Source organism: Chrysemys picta, chromosome 10 (genome assembly GCF_011386835.1).
Source record: "Chrysemys picta bellii isolate R12L10 chromosome 10, ASM1138683v2, whole genome shotgun sequence".
Lineage (NCBI taxonomy): Eukaryota > Metazoa > Chordata > Testudines > Emydidae > Chrysemys > Chrysemys picta.
This window is the reverse complement of record NC_088800.1, coordinates 82,945,267-82,967,904: the sequence shown is the minus strand read 5'-3', so window position 1 is coordinate 82,967,904 and position 22,638 is coordinate 82,945,267. Positions and strand designations below refer to the sequence as shown.

At 42.9% G+C, this 22,638-nt stretch overlaps 1 protein-coding gene across 1 annotated transcript; it reads right to left on the bottom strand.

The window, feature by feature from the left end:
• Nucleotides 1–532: 532 nt before the first annotated feature.
• C1QTNF8 (C1q and TNF related 8) lies at nucleotides 533–17,000 on the bottom strand. The gene is made up of 3 exons (XM_005289184.4): nucleotides 16,838–17,000; nucleotides 6,194–6,434; nucleotides 533–4,600 (listed from the first exon to the last, which is right to left on the bottom strand). Exons 2-3 carry the CDS (start codon nucleotides 6,417–6,419, stop codon nucleotides 4,053–4,055), a joined length of 774 nt encoding a protein of 257 aa, XP_005289241.1. The 5' UTR covers nucleotides 6,420–6,434; nucleotides 16,838–17,000; the 3' UTR covers nucleotides 533–4,052.
• Nucleotides 17,001–22,638: the final 5,638 nt, after the last annotated feature.

Sequence of the window (22,638 nt, the reverse complement as noted above, 5' to 3'; positions counted from 1 at the left end):
CGGACTTTTGTTTACTTACAAGGAACAATTTATCTGGTTGCAGGTCAACAGATAATCTGCACGAAACCCACTCTCTGTCTCATGTGCTTTTCAAAGCTTACCAGTCTTCCCATTTTCATTTCCGGGGCTGTTTCAGCATGCATCGCAAAAAGGGATAGAGAGCTGGCAATGGGATATGGAAGCCCCCCAACTCCTCTTTGTTGCTGGTTCGAATGTAGACCAGGATAGTGTAGTTATCACCAGTGTTGCAACTTCACTAAAAATTGGGATTAGTCTTTCAGCTGCAATCAAGGGGGCAAAAGAGGTGAAAATGTGCTCCTGGCATCTCCCGTCCAAAGGGTTTGCCCATATGATTACCCCTTATGGAAATGAAATGGGTCTAGTTTCTGGAGCACTTAGGTGTCCATATCACCAGCATCACCAGCCTAGTTGGCAATACAGGGCTGGATTTTCAGGTTATGGCATTTAGTTCTGCTCCATGAAAAGCAAGGGAGACAAATCCAATGTGTTCAAAACACTATCTTTATTGCAGTTAATTCTCAGGTTAAATGATTGGTAACAAGAGGATGTGCAGCAACAAGCGACAATTAGCCTAGCAGGACATACAGTACGATATAATTTAATGCATCCTCCAGGCAAACATCCCACGGGGTGTGTGTGTGTGTGGATGGGGACAGGGACTAACAAATGTATATTTGGTCTGTTTTCTTGTTCTAGCACATAGCATTTCACTGTTGTGTGCAGTGAATATTAAGAAACGAACACTGCAGCCTGCAGAAAGGAGGTTTTTGCACAATACAATCATTTCTAGACTGCCTAGAAATTATGGTGCAGTAAAGTGCACTAATTTTCATTGTTGATCCCTGGCAGTTCCCACTGGCTTCAACTGGAGTGGTAGGTCCTCAGTAACTCTGACAATCAGCCTCTCATTATGACGGTTGCCATTAAAAAGGGAAAGATAACACCTTGTAATGCTCTTCGATATCCTGATCGGCCCTGCTCCAGCATACTCATCCCAATGGAGCTACACACATGATAAAAGTTGTGTGCCTTCTTAAGCGCTATGCTGGATTGGCGTGTTAGGTTTAGCTCATTGGAATATTACATTCTAGGAAAAGGAAAAAAAATCCTGAATTATAGCAAAGAAGGTCAGCATCATTTTATCAGGGGGTAGCTGTGTGAGTCTGTATCCACAAAAACAACAAGGAGTCTGGTGGCATCTTAAAGACTAACTGTTAGTCTTTAAGGTGCCACCGGACTCCTTGTTGTTTTAGCGTCATTTTAAGGTAAATGCACTGGACCAACTAACGCGCTGTAATCCTGCTGCAACCCCACCCAAATCGGTGGGGCTGGATTGGAATAATGGAGAGCAGAATATGGCCCTTTCTTTTTATTAGAAAATGTATTATTATTATTTGTATTACTGTAGTGTCTTCAAGCCCCAATCATGGGCCAGGATGCCATTGTGCTAGATGCTGTACAAACACAGAACAAAAAGATGGTCCGTGTGCCATACAGCTTGTGATCTAAGGGCAAGGCAAGAGACAACAGATGAAAACAGAGAGATAGGAGACTATGTCGGTCAACATGATAGGCTGTGGTCTCAACACCCCAGTAGCCTAATCATTGCCACGGTCTTGGTAACGTAAGAACATAAGAACGGCCATACTGGGTCAGACCAAAGGACCATCTAGCCCAGTATCCTGTCTTCTGACAGTGACCAATGCCAGGTGCCCCAGAGGGAGTGGACCAACAGGCAATGATGAAGTGATCTCACTCCTGCCATCCATCTCCACCCTCTGACAAACAGAGGCTAGGGACACCATTCCTTACCCATCCTGGCTAATAGCCATTAATGGACTTAACCACCATGACTTTATCTAGTTCTCTTTTAAACCCTGTTATAGTCCTAGCCTTCACAACCTCCTCAGGCAAGGAGTTCCACAGGTTGACTGTGCACTGTGTGAAGAAGAACTTCCTTTTATTTGTTTTAAACCTGCTGCCCATTAATTTCATTTGGTGGCCCCTAGTTCTTATATTATGGGAACAAGTAAATAACTTTTCCTTATTCACTTTCTCCACACCACTCACAATTTTATATACCTCTATCATAGCCCCTCTTAGTCTCCTCTTTTCCAAGCCGAAAAGTCCTAGCCTCTTTAATCTCTCCTCATATGGGACCTGTTCCAAACCCCTAATCATTTTAGTTGCCCTTCTCTGAACTAAGCATCATGGAAAAGGAGAGTTTTGAAGAAGGAAAATGTTCGGTTTTGGATGTTTACGGGCAGCTCCTACCAAACGCGAGGGGCAGCACTGGAAAGAGCACGAAGATGCTTGTTTGAAAATGCAACAAATGGGTGATGGAGATGGGCATCGAGGGTGGTTGGGAGGGAGGAGTCAACATCTTGATACTGAATGGCAGATGATAGATAGGGCGGCGCAAGGCCATGAAGGGCTTTGAAAGTGAAGCCATGTAGCTTATATTTGATGTGATAGAGAAGCAGGAGCCAGTAGAGAGCTGCAAAGAGAGGAGCGACACAGTCAGAGCAACAAACTAGAAAAATGATCCTTGCAGCAGCATTCTGAATGCATATGAGCAGTGCCGAGAGACGGATGTTGCAGGACTCAAGATTTCCAGAGAACAAGAGTCTGGATGAGAGTTTTAGGCATGTGGATGGATAGGAAAGGCTGGATCTTAGCGATGTTACGTAGAAAGAATCCACAAGGTTTAGTAGAGCCTGGAGGTGAAGCTAGAGAGAGATCTGAGACAGAGATGATGTCCAGGTTACAGGCCCGAGTGACAGGAAAGATGGTGGCGTTGTCCACAATGATCAAGAAAGGAGGTTGCGGGGACGGCTTACTGGGGCAGGCTCGGAGTGCGGGGAGGAAGATTAAGAGTTCTGTTGTAGCGACTTTGAGCATGGGCTGACAACTAGACATCCATGAGATGTCAGAGAGACAGGCCGAGATTTTTGTTTGGACAGAAGGAGACGGGTCTGGAGTAGATGTTGATCTGCTCGTCGTCCACACAGAGAACTGAATTTGTGTTTGTGGATGAGATGACACAGAGATAAGATGTAGAGGGAGAAGAGAAGGGGACCAAAGACAGAGCCCTGTGGGACCCTCAGAAAAACTGAGAGGGGGGGATGAGGGAGATTTTTGAAGCACATGCTGAAGGAGTGATTAGAAGCTGGAGGAGACCCAGAAGAGGACTGAGTCGTGGAAGCCAAGGGAGGGCAAGATTTCAAGAGGAAGAGCCTGGCTGATTATGTCAAGGGCGGCTGACAGGTCAAAGAGGAGGATGGAGTACTGGTTCTGAGCTTTATCTAGGAAATGGTCATTTTTGGTGACAGTGATTTCAGGGGAGTGCAAGGGATGGTTCTAGCATGGAACTGGAGGACAGGAACTGCAGACAGCAATCGTAAACAACAACAAATACATCCTTTGTAGGCAAAGCAACCTGCAAACACTTTACTTTCATTGTAACCATTAGCTAGCTTGTCTAATACGATCTTCAGATAATTACAGAGTACAAAAATGATTAGGCCAGTCCACTAAAACAGAGCTGATAGGTTACAATTTTTTTATAACCGAGGTTATGTATTGAATGACTTTGGCAAGCTGTTCAGCAGAGACATTACAAGGGGCCTATGGAAGACTTCAGAACAGTGTCCTTCTGTTTTCCCATCTAGCTAACGATAAGCACAGCATCTCATGGGTCAGACAGAGCTCAGGCCTTCTACGCATTCATAAAGTTGGCCCTGCCATGTAACTTTTGTTCGTTTTGCTAGCAGTGCCCATTCCCCTCCCACGCATACTCTCACCCCTGCTCTGCACATTAAGATGGTTGCATGAGAAATATCTTTAATTGATTGGGAGGATTAGCAAGCTGAAAAGCAGACCAGCTGGCTGCTAGCCCCAATCAGACCATGAAAATATTTACTGCATATTTATTTCCATGTTGACATAGTCATGTGCACTTTTAAAGAGGGGAATTAGTAATCTACCCAAGGAGCTCTACTAAAGCACTGAGCCCAAAGATGCAGAATTGGCTACTCTATGGCTGGTTTAATTAAATGGCCATTGAAGGTGATGTAAATATCAGACTCCTCACTATAGATGCCATTTTCCCTCTCTCGTTTAAACATTCTCACCCAGACCTCATCCCCTTCCTGCAGCTCGAGCAGGAGACTCTGGCTTTGCATGATGCTCCGATCGCTGGGCTGGGCATAGAGGATAGCAACTTCCTTGTTGTTCTTCATTACGTGCAGGTAGGTCTCTTTGAAGTTCCAGGTGTGGACATTAAGGTTGAAGAAGTAGATCCCTGGCACGTAGCAGAAGAATTTCCCTGTGAACATGCTGAAGTGTTTGTAGAGGTTCACCAACTCCGTATCAAAAGTGACATGCTGGAAATAATCCGAGCTATGGAGAGGTTTTCTCCGGCCCACTGAAAAGGCAGCGTAATGCAGCTTGCAGGAGTGGCCTGGTGGGCCAACCTGGCCTTTCTGACCTTTCCGTCCATTATAACCACGTAGCCCTCGTTCTCCAGCCTTTCCAACCCCACCGGTGATCCCTTTCTCTCCCACGTCACCTTTTTCACCTATGATCACAAAGAGGAACTAAGTTTCAAACATATGAACACACACCACATGCCACAGAGAGGTCTGGATGGAGACAGGCAGCATCCCAATTGGTAAAATAACACTTTCTCAACAGGTGCGTTGAGAAATATTTGTCATAACTAAATCACATCTAGATATGAATTCAGGAACACTATTGACAGCAACCCCCTGGCCACAAATGGCATGCTGCCAGCTAGCATGCCTATTCCATATATTGACTGCACAACAAATAAGATAGCTTTCTCTGATACATTATAGATTCATAGATTCCAACAGCAGAAGGGACCACTCTGATCATTTAGGGTATGCAATTTTACATTTGCATTATTATTTGTGACCAGATTATTGGAAGGATTAAACTATAAAATTCAAAAAGCGACAAAGAGTCCTGTGGCACCTTATAGACTAACAGACGTATTGGAGCATAAGCTTTTGTGGGTGAATACTCACTTCGTCTGATACATGCATCTGACGAAGTGGGTATTCACCCATGAAAGCTTAGGCTCCAATACATCTGTTAGTCTATAAGGTGCCACAGGACTCTTTGTCGCTTTTTACAGATCCAGACTAACACGGCTACCCCTCTGATATAAAATTCAAGAGCACATGGACATTTTGCCAGGGACAGAAGGCTAGAGTCCTAATTTTTTCATTAAGTGAGCTATAATCTATGTTAATAGGATGGATAGTGAGAACAATTATTCATGGAACCTTTCGTAACCACTACGTAGAATTTGTTTTTAGCATGTCCATACGTCTTTTCATTCATGGGAGCAACATGATTTTTGGGGTTTTTTTGGTACAAATATTTGCAGAAACTGAATTTTCACCCCTTAGCTGAGTGATTTATGATTTAGGTGACCAGCTACCTAGGGTGTGTAAGAGAGAGGATGGCAGGAACAAAGGGATAAAAACATGGGATGAAATCCTGGCTTCAATGTGTAAACAGTGTAGGGCCCTAAACCCGACCCATATCATTTACCTATATACAGTTACACACAAAGTCTTTCTGTGGCAGAGAAGAAGAAACTATGGGTGTGGTTGATGGGAAAGAGAACAAAACCTCCAAGTTTAATAGAGTCATATGTTTTAATGCCAAAAGGGACCATTATTACCATCTAGTCTGACCTGCATAACATAGAAACTCAGCCAATCATTCCTGTATCAACCCCATAACTTCTGTTTGAGCTACACCATGCCTTTTAGAAAGTTATTCAATTTTGATGGAGAGTCTACCATGTACCTAGATATGTTGTTCCAATGGTAATCACCCTTGGTGTTAAAAATATGTGCCTTATTTCTACCCTGAATTTGTTTAGCTTTAGCTTCCTGCCATTGGAGCTCATCCAGCCATCTCCCGGTAGATTACTAAGCTGTCTACTCTCAGACATCTTTTCCACATATCGGGAGTCATGGACTGTAACCAAGTTGCCTCCTGACGTTCTCTTGGATAAACTATATAGACTGAGCAGTTTCGGTTCTTAAGAGATGGGTGTTTTCCACCTCGGAGGAGGAACATGGCTTGTGAAGTGATGGTAAATTCACAAAGTGTGGTCCTGGGCTTGACTCACCTTTCAAGATGGTGATATCTATTGTGGGCTGGACTTTGGGCACTGAATAGGCGGGGTCATAGCTCATCCTAGTGGATCGTGAAGAGGCGACGGAGACTGGCTCTTCTGAAGGCCCACAACATCGCACGCATGAAAGCCGCCGGGCTTCCCATCTCAGCGAGCCCTTTTCTAGTAAGGTGCCAGCATTCACAGTGGATACCAAGAGCATCAGAAGTACAGAACTCATCTTCAGCTGAGCCGGCTGGAGCAGGAGAGCAATAGGAATGATTAATGTGGTGATTTAAGCCAGAGCAACCATTGGCTACGTATTCACTTACCTTAGGGTTCCCTTCTTTATTATGTTATACTGGTGTAGCACTTAGTCAGGGATGAGGGACCCATTCCACTAGGCGATGTATACCCACAACAAAGAGATAGTACCTACCTTTGAGTTTACAAACTAAGTATATCTGAAGAGACAACAGATGGATACAACATAAAGACTGGAGGGATCATGACCTAACAAAGAGATGATTATTAGTGTAGCAAGTACAGCACACCTACTGTGTAACCATTGTCGAACCAATGTTTGTCAAAGGCTTTGGATGGAAAGCACAAAATATTAGCAGATATTAATTAATTGATTAATTATTGGTGTTATTTACTATTACAATCTCTAATTATTGCACTTCTTAAAAAATGCAAATTCATATGTAACAAACATAACTCTCCAAAAGAAAGAGAGAGAGAAAGAAACTGCGATTTCAGAAAAACCTTCAACTGGGAGGAGGGAAAAAAATCACTTTTTGCTCCAGATAACCTTCCTTTCAGCCTGTTAATTAACCACTGTAAGGCAGACTATGATTTTATGACTATATCGGTTTGTTGCTTCCTGCAGAATTCTGTGTCGGTTTTACATTTGCATTGCTGAATATGTATACCGGAAAGCCAAACAGCCCCAATGAATGCAGCCGTAAGTGACTGTTGCTTTGCACAAACAGTGGTTCTTGAATTTTAATATTGATTTTTGTACTGTATTGTTGGCAAGCTCCAAAATCCTGAATTGCAAATGAAGAGTGAAGGGAAATATAGTAGACGATGGATAGGAGGAGACCTTCTAGCATACAGCTGTCAGTCTCCTTACCAAGAATGGAAGCAGAAACATCATCTTATTGGCAAAAATCACAGTCTCCATGGACTTCAGGGAAATTACAAGTTGTTTCTTGCAAAAATTATGCCCCTTCCCCGCAATCTCAAAGTCCATTGAAATCCAAGAAAAGACTCTCATTTACTTCAACAGACTTTGGATCAGGCATTTCATGAAGGCTTTAGTATCTCAACAATCCTTACTAGACTATCAGGGGAAGGTGGGAGAAGTGATGGACGGATGCCCCAGCTATGGGAAATACATGATTTGCACAAAGATCCTGTCCACAGTAGATTTCAAACCATGGTAAGCCCGACCGGTTCTTCGGAGCTGGGAAGCATTATGCCTTCACCAGCTGGAGAACGGATTCATGCAGAGAATATGGAACAGATTTTCAGGAGGGCTGTCCTGGCACTTCCTAGGAGACATTTTCCTCTGGTGTTTTTTTTTAAATTTATCATCCAGAAAGAATCAGAACTCACACACCCTTGTTGTTCTGTTCTGTCTAACTCACGACGAGACGCGAGGAATGCTTATTAACACGCTGAACTAATTCTAGTCATTAGCCTGGAAAAAACTACCCATTCATTTGGGAGCGATCAACGGTCCTGAACCAAAATCTGACTAATTTTAAAAGATTTTTTTCATTCAGAGTGTAACAGAGATCTGGTTTTAGGTCTCAGTCTTATAGAACAGGGTTCTCATTTACATTAATGACCCTTTACTCCATTCTGGCAGCACAAAAGTGGGTGTGATTTAGGGTGCCACACACTTGAAGGACCCTGGACACCAGCTGAATATTGTAAAGGGGTCTTAGTGTAAGTGGGAATCAGGCCCCAGAGAGATGACCCATTGGATGAAGTATATCATGCTTAAATGGTGTAGGGCTCACAGGGGACATTCTGTTTATGGGCAACACGTTTCTAGGCTCACTAACGGCCCGACCTATTGTTTACTGCACTACTGTATTTGCTCAGCAATATAAAGCTCTGTATTAGCTTCACTCTACCTACAAATTATTCAGCGCCAACTTAATTTCAAGTATCAGAGGGGTAGCCGTGTTAGTCTGAATCTGTAAAAAGCAACAGAGGGTCCTGTGGCACCTTTAAGACTAACAGAAGTATTGGGAGCATAAGCTTTCGTGGGTAAGGGTTACCTGCCTCTGGAGATTTCCATTACTTGCATCTGAAGAAGTGAGGTTCTTACCCACGAAAGCTTATGCTCCCAATACTTCTGTTAGTCTTAAAGGTGCCACAGGACCCTCTGTTGCTTTTTACAACTTAATTTCAGCGAAAGTTGAAGGTATTTAGCTCTTCTCAGGGTCTTGGCCTTCTAGTCAGTAACCTTTTGAGATATATTATAGGACACTGTCATTTCAATCTCAAAGTATTGAGTTTAGGAGACATAATTGCTTTACACCTGCTTTTAATACCTTACTTGAGGATAATCAGAGTATCATTAAGAAAAATATTTCTAATGTGGCCAGAGATGGAAAATTCATAAACATGGAGACATTAACTCTAGTGATTAAAATACACTGTCCTTATTAGGCAGAAGAATGGTGGTTATAACTAACAGGATTAGGAAGTGTGGGTTTTTGGCTAATAAAAAAATGATAGAACTCATCCACTCAATGACTTTTTTTTTTTTTTTAAGTCTCAGAAAAAGAGCAGTGTTCTGGCTCTATGTAGGTTGTGACACCACTGGGGAAATCAACAAAGTCCATGTTTTCTTCCATGATCCCTCAAGGGTAAAAATGCGAGCATTTGCCTAGAATTTCCTTTTGCTATGAAAAACACTGTCAATTGAGAAAACAATCCATCCATAGACTGAACCTCTTAGATCTAAGGTGAAGAAAAAATTCCCCTGATGGCTCTTGCATTCTCATGAAGCATATCCCAACATCACTGACAATATTTAAATCAAGATTGGATGTTTTTTTTTTAAAGATCTACTCTAGTTCAGACAGGAATTAATTCAGGGGAGTCCTAAAGCCTGCGTTATATACAGGAGGTCAGATTACATGATCACAGTGGTCCCTTTTGGCCTAAAAATCTATGAGTCTATGCAAGGGCAGCTCTATGTTTTTTGCCGCCCCAAGCACAGCAGTCAGGCGGCCTTCGGCGGCATGCCTGCGGGCGGTCCGCGGTCACGCGGCTTCGGCGGTGTTTCTGTGAGTGATCTGCCGGTCCCATGGCTTCGGCATACCAGCTGCCGAATTGCCGCCGAAACTGCGGGACCGGCGGACCTCCCGCAGGCACGCCAGCGAAGGGCTCCTGACTGCTGCCCTCACAGAGACCGGCAGGCCGACCCCCGGCACGCGCTTGCTGCGCTGGTGCCTGGAGCCGCCCCTGAGTCTGTGGAATCCAGGAAACACATTTTCTTTCAGACCTATGGAGTTTGGGCCTCACCAAGGCTTTCTATTGTGTCTTGGTGTGTGTATATCACTGCCCTCTTCTGGATGGAATTTTTAGACCTGATTTAGATCCAAATGGTAGAAACCTGTGTATTTGAATGATGTGTGGGCCGTGTGTAGTTCGATAAGGCCACCAGGCCACATGAGCATGCATGTGGTTATAGATTGATACGAGTAGAGAGGAGAGGAGATGCAAAATAGAGAGCTGGGGGAAAGCGGCAAATGGAGGGAGAGGAATAAATCAACTAAATAAAGCCACAGTAGAGAATTTGAAAGTTTGAAAGCCATTTGGTATAAAGACACACAGCAACTAAAGGAAAAAGAGAGATCTAGAAAGCAGAATGCATGAATAAAGAGAGACCAAGCACCGAGTGGCAGGGAAGCAATGTAATTCAGAGGGGAAAAATAAGAGAAGAAAAGTAAGGCTAGAGATTGGATGGAAAAACCCATCAGATACCTGGAGAAAGAGGCAAGAAGGTACAATACAAGAAAAGAAAAATGTAAAAAGGGGGAGAGAGCCAAAACCATAACACCCAGGAAGGAAATAGATGCGGGGAGGGTTGTATGTTTTTTCTTATTAAAGACAGTTATTGGGGTAGGTGATAACCTGTTTTCTCTCAACAAGACAGGTGTATCTTCTTCTGAACAGCGAACTCTGATTGTTATCACCTTCACTTACAATACAGATCTGGCAGTCTGTGCGTCTTCAGAAAATAAATCAAAATCCTGCACCAGAGGAATGTTTGTCCTACTTTCTGATACTGATCCGACATGCTTGCTTGTGTCTAAAATGATATATTAGCTCAACACCGAATGCCCGGAGACTGCAAAGCTGATCTCTTTCTTATTTGATCACCCTTCATGGTGCCTCTTGAGAGAGATTCATTTTCGAAGCAGCAGGTCAGAAATAGAAGTATAAATCAGCCTATTTCTTTGCTGTGAAAAATGTTTCCCTGCTATGAAAATAAGAATCCCCAAATGTCTGTTGTCCCACTGAGTAGAAAGCCCAGACGTGGGATCATACACAGTCATCATGTTATTAACACCTATCACTGCATTAAAAGGAAAATGTTATTATTTGTCTGGTATTCTTAGCCGCTACGTGCAATAGGAGGAGGTTCAAAGACAAAGGAGGACTTTTCCAAAATACAGTTCAGGGGGTTACAACCTTCCTACCAAATGATATCTTTCCTTCATTTTTGCTGCATCTTCAAGGGCCCTAAAACAAAGGAGCAGAAATACAGCAAAACAAAAACAACCAAAGCAGAAAAGGTATTTGGGAGACTTCTTGGAAAGAGGGAACCAACCCACAACATGTACATCTGGAACTGAACTTTCCCACATTTCAGGGAGCCCAGATCAGAAGGTTTGGGTCTGAATGTGAACTTTCCCAAGCTTCAAAAGTGTTTGGATCCTGGCTTTTAGGTTTGGGACCAATTCATATTTCTAGCCCAATTTTGCAGATGTCACTGGTTTAAATAAACTCTGGAAAAGCATCTGAATTTTTGGGAGTTGGTCCATAGAGCACTCAACTTCTAAACCTTTTGAGGTTTGCCCATCTTGAATTCCTTCCACATGTGAGATCCATGTTCCCGGATAGTAGACCAAACTGTGTATGCGATGGTGCTGATAATTCCTCATTAATCTGTCAGGTTTTCATTAACGAGCTTTTGCTCCTTTAAGGGGATGCTTCTTCTCAGCTAATCTGATTCCAACTAGGCAATTTCAGTGACAGAAGAAAAATCTCGTGCTGTCCCGATAACAGTGCCAGATGCCCTGCTCTGAATCCAGTAAGTTCAGCATTAACATGCTCAATTTCTGGTGGAAATTAAAACAAAACAAACACTGAAATTTTCTCCCACAATCGGCAGAATGGAACTTCTTTGCATGTTAACAGGGGATAGCTTTAAAATCTTTAGCAATTAAAGTGGAAATTTACAAGCCATGAAATGATTCAACTATCACCCTTGGACTTCTGTTTTGATTCCTTTTTGTGACAGTCTTGGTAAACCAATAAAAAAATAACAGGAAAGTGGAGTTTTGCTGCCTGTGAGAGCACTATGGATCTGAGCCTGATGGAAGACTCCAAATAACTGCAGTGGGCCTAGGGTTAGGCTCTGTATGGACATGCTAAATGTGTCTGTGTTGGCTTTGTTATAAAATCTGATTAGATGTACTGTAGGAGCCGGTTTAAATACAATACGGACCCTAGTCTGCTTGACTCAAAGCAAATCTTATGCAAGGCTCGAAAAAGCCTGGTTTGCTTTTTTATTTTTTGTCATTTTCCTCTCCTGCTCTGCATTTCTGACTAGGATGACAATGTCAAAATAACATAAGAAGCTGTTTCTAAGGTATTTCTGCCCAGACCAGAGCAGGAAGCACTACCGTCTCATGAAAGTCTGTCTCCCCTATAGCAAAGTCAACAGATTCTGAAAAACGTAAGTGTCCAAACTTTGGTGCGCATTTGCAAACAGAACCTGCAATCTGAACCTTTATTACTGAGCTCCCTTCCCTCAGTGGCAAAGCAGGTGTAGTATCAAGAGCCATGGCAGAGTTTGATTTTAATTTTCTTTTCTGATTTTGACAGATATCAATGTTTATTTTTAAAGATTATTTTTATTTCTATCCGTTTAAAGGTTCACCCTTGTCCAAAATTATGGGTTTTAAGCATTTTTATTTTTAATCTATTTAAATGTTCATTGTTGTGGGAAATTAGAGGGAGGGCATCAGACAATATTTAATGACAGCAGACATTCAGATTCCTCTCTGGATGAGGTGGTGTAACTCATCAAATAACAAAGGCGAACACTGAATGTGTTTATGCAGCTGGGTCGGCTTTAAGGAACACTGGCTGTTTCTTTTGATTCTAGAGGGGAGGGTCACACATATGGTGCTAGAGTCTGTCTGAACATAGATTTAAAAAATAATAAAAATAAAGTGAATGACATGCAAGGAAAGGGGGGTTAATATCCAAATGAACAACTCTCACTCCTCCAGTCTGACCATTCAGTTTGGTTTCTCTACAAGCTGAAGGCAAGTCAGCCTGGGGAAAGGGAATCTCTTTAGTTTATACAAGAGGCAAAATGCCTTGTGGGTGGGGGCACGGTATTCTGGAGATGGGGGTTAAATTCCTGGCTTTGGCACAGACTTTGTGTGACCTTGGCCAGCACTTAATCGATCATGTGCCTCAATTTTCCATCTGTAAAGTTGGGATGATATTTTATTTGCTCACACAGGTGTTGTGAGGATAAAATTCATTCATAACGGGGAGGAGTTTGATGAAGGCCAGGTAAGTAGGTAGATCTATTCTTGAGTCACAGGATGTCTGTTTAAATTTCTGCTAGTATAATCCTTTCTCTTTATTCCTAGGATTTGTCCTGGTCACTTAAAAAAGCAGTTCTAAGATTACCTTTCCTTTAACTTAGAGAGCACCTTAAGCCACTGCCCAATTCACTGAGGATAAACATCCTCAACTAAAACCCAGTAGCTGATTTAAGGTAAAGATCCCTCTTGTATGGTATAGCTGGAAAAGACACGGCAATTTGTTGTACTGCAGGCTTTTGAATTGATCCGAGAATGGAGCCCCCTTCTAGTAGCAGAAACGTTCCTTCTGCTTTACCTTTTTTACCTTCCGTCTTCTGGGAAGTCCTCAATGTTGGCTAACAGGTTCCCCGCTCCTAGTGGTGGACATGGCTGGAAGCAAAGAACTTTAAGGCTGTTATACTGTGAACACTAGACTCTCTCTTGGAAGTTATTTGATTTTGCTGGAGGAGCTAAAGTTTCTTCTTGGATGATTTATTATGCAAAGGCCTTGCCACTCTCCAGAGCAGTTAGTACTGTGAGGTCTACAAGTCCAAACACCTCAGCAATTTCTTCTTCCTACAATGGCTCATGGTGAAATGGGTGGGCCACCATTCTTTGAAACCATAGCATTAGTTCCTCAGCACACACTGAGTCGTAATTAACATTCTTGCAGCCATGAATTGACTTGCAAATTCATGAAGAGGAAAAGTTAGATTAAGAAAGGCATGTGGTTTAAAATACCTATGTTATTCACAGCCTTGTGTAGATGACCCACTGGGAACTTCCTCTGTTTACGCTGTTTTGGAAACCTTTTGGGATTAATCTGAAGAGGATTCCAGAGCATTGCGAGCAGAATCTAAACTGGTTGAAATCCTTTTAATGCTGCTGCTTATCGCTTATTTGCTTTGTATGAATACATGCAGATACATACACAACGAGCTTCTATGGGCCTGAAGCAAACCCCTAGAATTGTGCACCCCAAAAGCTGGGCTTGTTTTGATCTAGATCTTAACACCGCAGAAGCTCGGATTAGACCCAAACTCACTGGCTGGCTGGACCCGCCTTTTAAATGGGCTACACAAACGGCTGGATCCAAACTTCGCAGCTCAACAAGTTTTTAATCCAATTCCTAATAAACAGGGATAGAATTATTCTGTTACTATATTTATATCACTAATTCAGATCCAGTGTAAACAGACTGTGATTTAGGGAGTAGCACCTGGTTTTAAACCAGGTGTCAATTGCCCTTTGGTTCATGAATCATTTGGGATGGTAAACAATTACTTTTACTTACTGAAGAAATAAAAATCCCTTTCTAGTTCACCTTTTCCCTGAGCAGGATTTGGCGTGTGCATCCAAAGTCGCTCCTTGCCAGGAACATGATTGCAATGGATTGGAAATGGCCATGGTTTTTTACTAGGCGGGCCCTTGAAAGGAATCCCATTTTCGCTGCATGTCCAGACAATGATTCAGCCCTGCTTTGTGGAGAGAGGAGACAAGTTACAGCTAAATAATATGCAGGGCAATTGCCCAGACGAAGCAAATTAACTGACTATGTCTCATGCTCCTTTGTGCTCTGCTGGTGGAAATATAGTTTGTCTCGGTGACTCACCAACTGATCTTTGGACTTTCTTGGTTTCAACTAAAGGCTGAAATTGTTTGGAGGGTTTGTTTGCTTTTTTCAGCAACTAAAATGTTTTCACAGCACAGACTGACGTGTCGCAGCAGAACGGCACAAATACCCCGTTTCAAATCGCCACGCTCATGCTACCTGTGAAACAGCTGAGAGCGGATGCTGAGTCCCATATGACCGTCGGTTCTCTTCTTCGATCCATGCAACCTGCACTACTGTGACTAACAAATAATCTCAGAATAATAACAATTAATAACTGATTACTATATCTCTCTCCCCTGAGCCACTCTGGCACCACCATTGATTCCTGCCTGAGGCTATGAAAAAAAAAAAGCACCATCAAAACTGTTGTGAGTCTCAGGCAAACTGGAGAAACCGAATTCATAGTTGTGGCTATTGTTTCCAGGCCTGTCTCTCCCTTCTCTCCTCCATCACATCTGTTCTAGCAGAGAGTTGATCTGCAGACTAGTACAGCTGAAGGTCACCATAGCTCAGGAGGCTTTCAGAAATAATGGCTAGCATCGCAGAGCAGGGGCCCTGGTTGTATATGTGACGGGTTGGATCACAGAAACCCCCTTGGGAGCTGCCACCCAATGTACCAAGACTACCCCTGTTCCTGTTTTCCCCGCCAGCTCAGGACTCCAGCACCCTGTCTTGCTGAGCCAGACACTCCCGTCTGCTCCAACACAGACCCAGGGTCTGAATCACTTGCCCCAAAGCTGCAAGTTTACCTGAAAACAGCTCACAGACGTGTGCTTGTCTTTAGCACTCAGATGCCCAACTCCCAATGGGGTCTAAACCCAGATAAATCTGTTTTACCCTGTGTAAAGCTTATGCAGGGCAAACTCATAAATGGTTCGCCCTCTATAACACTGATAGAGAGATATGCACAGTTGTTTGCTCCCCCCAGGTATTAATACATACTCTGAGTAAATTACTAAATAAAAAGTGATTTTATTAAATATAGAAAATAGGATTTAAGTGGTTCCAAGTAGTAACAGACAGAACAAAGTAAGTCACCAAGCAAAATAAAATAAAATGCGCAAATCTAGGTCTAATTAAGCTAAATACAGATAATCTCACCCTCAGAGATGCTTCAGTAAGTTTTTCTCAGACTGGACACCTTCCAGGCCTGGGCACAATGTACAGCTCTTGTTCTGGCTCAGGTGATAGCTAGGGGATTCTTCATGATGGCTCCTCTCCTCTCCTTGTTCTCTTTCACCCCTTTATATATCTTTTGCATAAGGCGGGAACCCTTTGTCCCTTTGGGTTTCCACCCCCCCCCCCCACTGGAAAAGCACCAGGTTAAAGATGCATCCGAAGAAGTGGGCTGTAGTCCATGAAAGCTTATGCTCTAATAAATGTGTTAGTCTCTAAGATGCCACAAGTACTCCTGTTCTTTTTGAGGTTAAAGATGGATTCCAGGTTAGGTGACATGATCACATGTCACTGCAAGACTTCATTGCCCACTTGCCAGCACACATATACAGGAAGACTAACAGGTAAACACAGCCATCTGCAGACAATGGTCCTGGTTAATGGGAGTCATCAAGATTCCAAACCACCATTAATGGCCCACACTTTGCATAATTACAATAGGCCCTCAGAGTTATAGTTCATATTTCTAGCTTTAGATACAAGAGTGGTACATTTATACAAATCGGATGATCACACTCAGTAGATTATAAGCTTTGTAATGATACCTTACAAGAGACCTTTTGCATGAAGCATATTCCAGTTACATTATATTCACTTATATTTTTATAAAACTATTCCAGCTACATTCTATTCACTTCTTATTATGTTTTTATAAAGCCATATAGACTGCACAACGTCACAGTATACAACAGGGTCACGGTGACTATTCCACCACTTACCCCAAACCAGACAATAGTACAAAATATATTCATGCCTCAATGTCTGTGGTGACTAATGAAACAATGAGCGTTAAGTGGGAACAAATCAGAGCCGGTTCAATGACATTCTGGAAAGCCCAGGCTCTTCCTTTCACTTATTTTGCATGTGGCAGCGAGCAGAAAGTGAGGCAAAGTAGCCAAGCCAGCCCTTCGTAGTGACTCTGGAGAACAACCTGCAGCCGCTGGTTGGGAACAGTTCTGACTCCAGATCAATATTGTTTTGCCATCTCTGTAGATCCATTTAACTTACCTTGTGACTCAAAATCCCCTTCTCCTTAGTTTCCCTGCTGTTGCCTAGTGAGCTTCATGATATGAAAGCCCCTGTTCATTCAGCTGTTGGTCTGGTGGCTTCTGTTGCTGCAACTTCCTTGCCGGTGTCCAAAGGAAACAGTGAGTGTCCGTCCAACTTCTTATGAAACTCAGCAGCTACGGCACAGGCAGTTTGCAAGTGATTTTCCTTTGCTGCTTGTTTTCATCCAATTGGGCTGGATTGGGCTCCTGCGTTCTCATTTTGCAGTAGCCTTCTCAGCATTTGGAGGACGTCCGTCAGGCTGCACAGCCCCTCTCACGAGAATAGAGATGAAGAATTAAAATAAAAAATAAAAACCCCACACATAAAACCGACAGTTGGCCAGAGGGAAGATGAAAGTGCTAGAAACACATGAAGCTGATTATCTTTTGGTAGTCTCAGCATCTTCTCAGGGGGGAAAAAAAAGAAAAGTACCCCTGTCTTTTATGCAATGGTGAGAAAAGGAGAAAGTAAATAGGTGTAAATAGTGTTCCTAGCCTCTGTTTGCCAGAGGCTGGGAATGGGTGATAGGGGATGGATCACTCGGTGGTTACCGGTTCTGTTCATTCCCTCTGGGGCACCTGGCACTGGCCACTGTCGGAAGACAGGATACTGGGCTAGACGGATCTTTCAGTATGGCCACTCTTATGTTCTTAAGGACCCACCGGGCTCTATAATGTAATCTGCAGCTTCCCTTGACTTTAACCAGGAGGTGCTGTCCAAGAAGAACAAATCCCAGCATGCAAAGAACCCAAGCTGCTTGGATCAAGATTTACCCAGGGTGCAGGCATACATGACCTATCCCATATCTTCTGAAGAATGCGCCTCCATATTATATATAAAAAAAGGAAGACGGCAGCAATCTGTTGCATTTTAGTGCAGATGTGATGCAAATCTCAGGAAGAAGGCGTACATCAATGGACTCTTCCTCACACCCAAGAAAGCATTATAATTTCCCTGTAATAATCCTTCCACCTCCAAAAATAACCCCAAAGCATTGGAGTGGTAATGAACTGCTACAGGAGTCACACATGCCATCTATTGCTCCTAAACTATTGTTGGCTCATGTCAGGGAGAGGAAGTTGAAGATGGAATAAATGGCATGAGTAAAGTGGCGCAATCTTTTTAACCATTAGTTCCTGGACTGTCTTTCATTTGTACCTGTTTCCTAACACAGTGTGGGTCAGGTTTATAATACCATGATTGTAATTACCCTGAAAGGACAACATAATCGCACTGGTTTTGCTTTTCAGCAGGTAATCACCACCTTTTCAAATAACCTGAAAGTTCACTACGTGACTGAATTACTTATTCTTCTGATGTTATTCTCAATTACATTAAAAGTAAGCCCTTCATTAGAAGCACATTAAAGTAGCAAAGTCAAGCAAGCTAGGAAATGACACAATTAAGGTTGCCTAGCCATTCAACCGCTGAACTGTTTTTGCTGAATTGTCTGAATAAAATCAACTTTGAGCAGAAAGTCAGCCTGGAACATTGCAGCCCAAGAAGCTGGAGTTTGTCAAAAGATATACACAACTGAAAACAGGGTCTTCTAATGCAAAGTGTCAGGCAACCTTAAGCAGATGCATTGCTACCTGTGCCACCTATAAGAAATATACTTGTCCTATGTTGATTGACTGTTTGCTCCAACACTCTTCCACCCTCTCCCTCACTCTCCCTTCACCTCAGCTTCACTCTATCTGCCCTCCACGCTCCCCTGCTTCCTCCACTCCTAAAGCCCCCCAGCCCAGCCCTTGGAGTGCTCCTCCTTTCTTTTCTCTGTCTCCCTAATCCCATTTTAACAAATCCCCACCCAAAGAATTAAGAAGGAAACAAACAATTCCTGCACCACTGAAAATCAAGGAACTAACACAACATTTGCAGACCATCACATTGTTCACTCTGTTTGTATCTTCTATCCCTTTCCCCTACTCTTTGCAGGTGTTGCCTGTTTAGATAGTGAGCATTTTGGGGCAGGAACTGTCTTCTGCTTTGTACAATGGGGGCTTCGTTCCTGGTCCCTATGCACTACCAAAATACAGATAAATAATATTAGAAACAAGGGATATTAACTACATTGTATTGACACTGTAGTTATTGTCAGATGTGCAGTGAATTTTGTGGTTCCATGGATTATTGGTAAATACAGGCGATGTCATGCCTAAGCACAGTGTAATTGTTATGTAATTACAGCGTAATTACAGGCATTGTATTATAAAATGCAACCCCGAATGGTTTGTTTACTGATCTGTACAGCCTCGGATTAAATCAGTAATGTTTTGGTTCTCTGGGAATAACAGGTCTTTTTCGGGTATAGCGAGAGGGGAACAGGAGTGCCTGGCTGCGGGAAATCGGTAAGTGTTGGAGACCAGTTCAAAAGAAAGAAGTGCTTCCCCATCACTTGCTGAGTGTTCTGGCTGAGTTCAGCCTTGTGGCTGCACATTCTGTGCTTCTGCCTGCCCTGTGCATTCAGCTCCTGTCAGCCGGGAAGCAGAGTGTTCAATCAGATGCGTATGTGACTCCCCAAGAACTTCAGAGACCAGGGCTGCTGTACACTGCAGCACTCTGTGTGCTCCCAGTAACAAAGAAAATGAACAGTGGAGCATGACATGACATGCAGGTGTGCACTGGAGTGGGGCGAGCCCTCGGCCACAAGATATGGAAGCCGCAGCAGTAGCACAGGATGGTATTTTCCATAACTCTCTGGAGCCAGGGGCAACATCTCTTTGGGTACCAAGGGACCAACGTATGCCTTAGGAGTGCAATAACGTCTCCACATCGCCACTGGATTACCATTTGCTTGAGGCTGCTATCCTGTTATTGTGCAACTTCAGTCAGGTTGTTTTGTTACCATCTGCTGTAAATTAGTGTTTCAGGTTGGCAACCCTTAATATGACATCAAAAATGTTCACCGCTCCCTTACATTTACTACAAAAGAGTAAAAAATGGATCAAGTGTACAATGCTAAGCCTATCTAATACAACGGCTCCACTACATTTTAACATCACAAACGGACAGCTCTGGCCACCCTGAAGTTTTTTTCTGGAAATTTAATGCTCTTTGCTTTAAAATGGTAAGAAAACATTCATTCCCTTACAACCGCACTCCCCTGGTTGATGATTCATCTTCAGCGGGACTATTGGCATACATAATGCTCAACGTGTCTGCAGGATCATGACCTCTGTGCTTCCCAGGTGAAGTGAACAGATGTAGTGATGACTTAACTGAGTCTTTTGCTTTTCTCTCTTCTGCTGTTATCAGAGGCCCTGGTTAATATTTGTAACTAAGGCATAATTAACGCCTAACAATGAATTCTGTCAGCACCATGCACCTATGCAATCTATAGTGACTGGTTGTATACATTTACTAGACACTTGTTCGACGTCGTCACTGTGTCTTTATTGGGAAAAGCACAAAAGCAAACTAACAGGAAGGAAAAATGGGTTTGTGGTTAAGACAGTGGGCTGGAACTTGGGAGATTTGGGTTCAGGTTGTGGCTTTGTGCGACATTAGACAAGCCATTTAATCTCTCAATTCCCCATCTGTAAAATGGAGATAATTCTTTCTGTCTGTCTTGCCTATTTAGGCCAAGCTCCTCCGGGCAGGAAATGTCTCTTACTATGTGTATATATGGCACCCAGCACACTGGTTGGAAGTGATCTTTTGTATGAATACAAAAATACAGATGACAATCGGTAGATTTCAGGCAATGTAAAGGGTGTTTTGTGCCCTGAAAACTCCTTTAGCTGAACAGAAATTGGCAAAAAAATAGAATAAGTCCTAGACAGATATTTTTATTTTCTACCTTCAAGCTTCGTACACAAGGAAAACTGTGATGGTAACCAGCGTCTGGCATCAGAACAGTTCTCTCCAGACTAAACAGTTCCTTTGCCTACTGAATCGACAACTTAGTTTTTCTGAATAATAATCATATTCAAGGAAGGTGAATATTTCTGTTTACCCAGTTGATTTATAAATCTTGGCTTTTGCCCATGCAGGGAGCTGCTTTAAGAAAAAACAAATCAGCTTCACAAACTGTACTAGGCTTGCAGCAAATTAATAAGAAACTCCATATACTTTATAGTAATGAGTTTTTCAGGACATGCAGCACTAAGTGTCCTTCCAAAAACCGAGCTCCTCCTCTGTGCTCCTTTTTATGTGTAGAGCTTGGGGAGGCTATTGCAATGCATTTTATCTCAAAAGTTGGGTGAGATTCAGTGGGGCTCAGCTGGAAAATGCACATCAGTAGGTTTAAATTTTCAAGAGAGCAAGAAAATGTTCCACTTGCAAATCATCGTATGGTCTCTTTGCAGCCACTGCCTGGCAGGACGGCTTTCATCTAATGGAAAATAAATCTCTCTTTCTAGATAGAAAAAAACCCGCAATTGATTTTAAGTTCTGAGATGTTTTTGAAGTTCAACTTCAATGTAAGTTTTGCCCATTTGGACTGGAGGACTCAGACCTGGAGATTTTACTCTTTCTCCTTCCATTAGACAATGCACCAGACTGTGCTGTGCCACAGAAAACAGGATGGGAAAATTCATACTTCTGCAAAGGGCCAGCCAGAGGCTCATGCACCATACCGATCCTGTCTTTGAAGACTTAAGCAGGACTTACATGATGCATAGGTCTTGTGTTTGACCTTGTGCACAGGGGTTAATTTCACCCAGAATGTGCATCTGGGATGCTTCATGCAACCTTCTGGTATAGGTAGAGCAGTCCCAGGGCATTACAGTGGCTTTCTTGCAGCTTGGCTGCGCCACAGTCTGGAGTAGCCATAGCCATCTGCCTTTCCCCTCTAGCCCCGTCAGCCACTCTAAACAGGAGAGTTATGGTTGATTCGCATCACTAAAGCAACCAGAATGCACCAGTGACTCTGATCCCGACACTTTAAAGTGAGTGCAAAACAGCGACTGACCCGAGCAACAGTTTTGCTGTAAAAACAAACATACCCAGGTTGATTCTCCTCTCATTCATCTACTAAGATACCAAAGAAATCAGACTTAATCCCTGTGTTCATAGCATTCTTTTGAAAGGATTAGTGTTGCTCTCTGTTCTATTTTAGCCTGTGCCATTTCTCCGATTTTGTATTTTAAGGGCTTTTTAATAGTTCCACTGGAGAAGTTTGCCTTTCAGCCTCCACCAGATGCCTGTATTCTGGACCGGTTGGTTTAACCGTTTTTGAATTACACCAGGTATAGAAGGGAAACAGAAGTCTGGCAGCCAGATGCTGAAATACCTTCAGTCTTTACAAGTGACATTCTGTGAGCCACTCAGGCGAGAGCTCAGCGACACCCTGGTAATGTGAAACCAAGAAGGGACTAAAAACATTTGAGGTACTAACAGTTAGTTCTCAGAAACATCTTAGAAGAACCCTCTGGGTTTTTTTAAGTGAAGGCCCATCCTTCCTTTACCTGAAAACATGCCATAGATAGAAGCTTCATCTATCTGAGTAAGAACCATTTCCTTAAGAAAAAGGATGTATTTTCTCTTTCTCTCCCTCTTTTTTTTCTGGCACTGCTGAGTGCTCAGTGACTATGTTCTCTGTTTATTCTCTCTGCTTCTGTTCAAGGCTGAAGCTCTGTACCATGACAACCTGTGTATCACATGGCAAAACACACCCGGCTGTTTCCTATGGAAACATTAAATATTAAACTAACTTTCCTCCTGGCCTTCAGATGGGGAGTGATTTTTGTAACGTGGTAAAACCCTCAGTATGCACTGAAATCAGACATCTTTTGTGGTTAGTTGTCAGTGGAGCT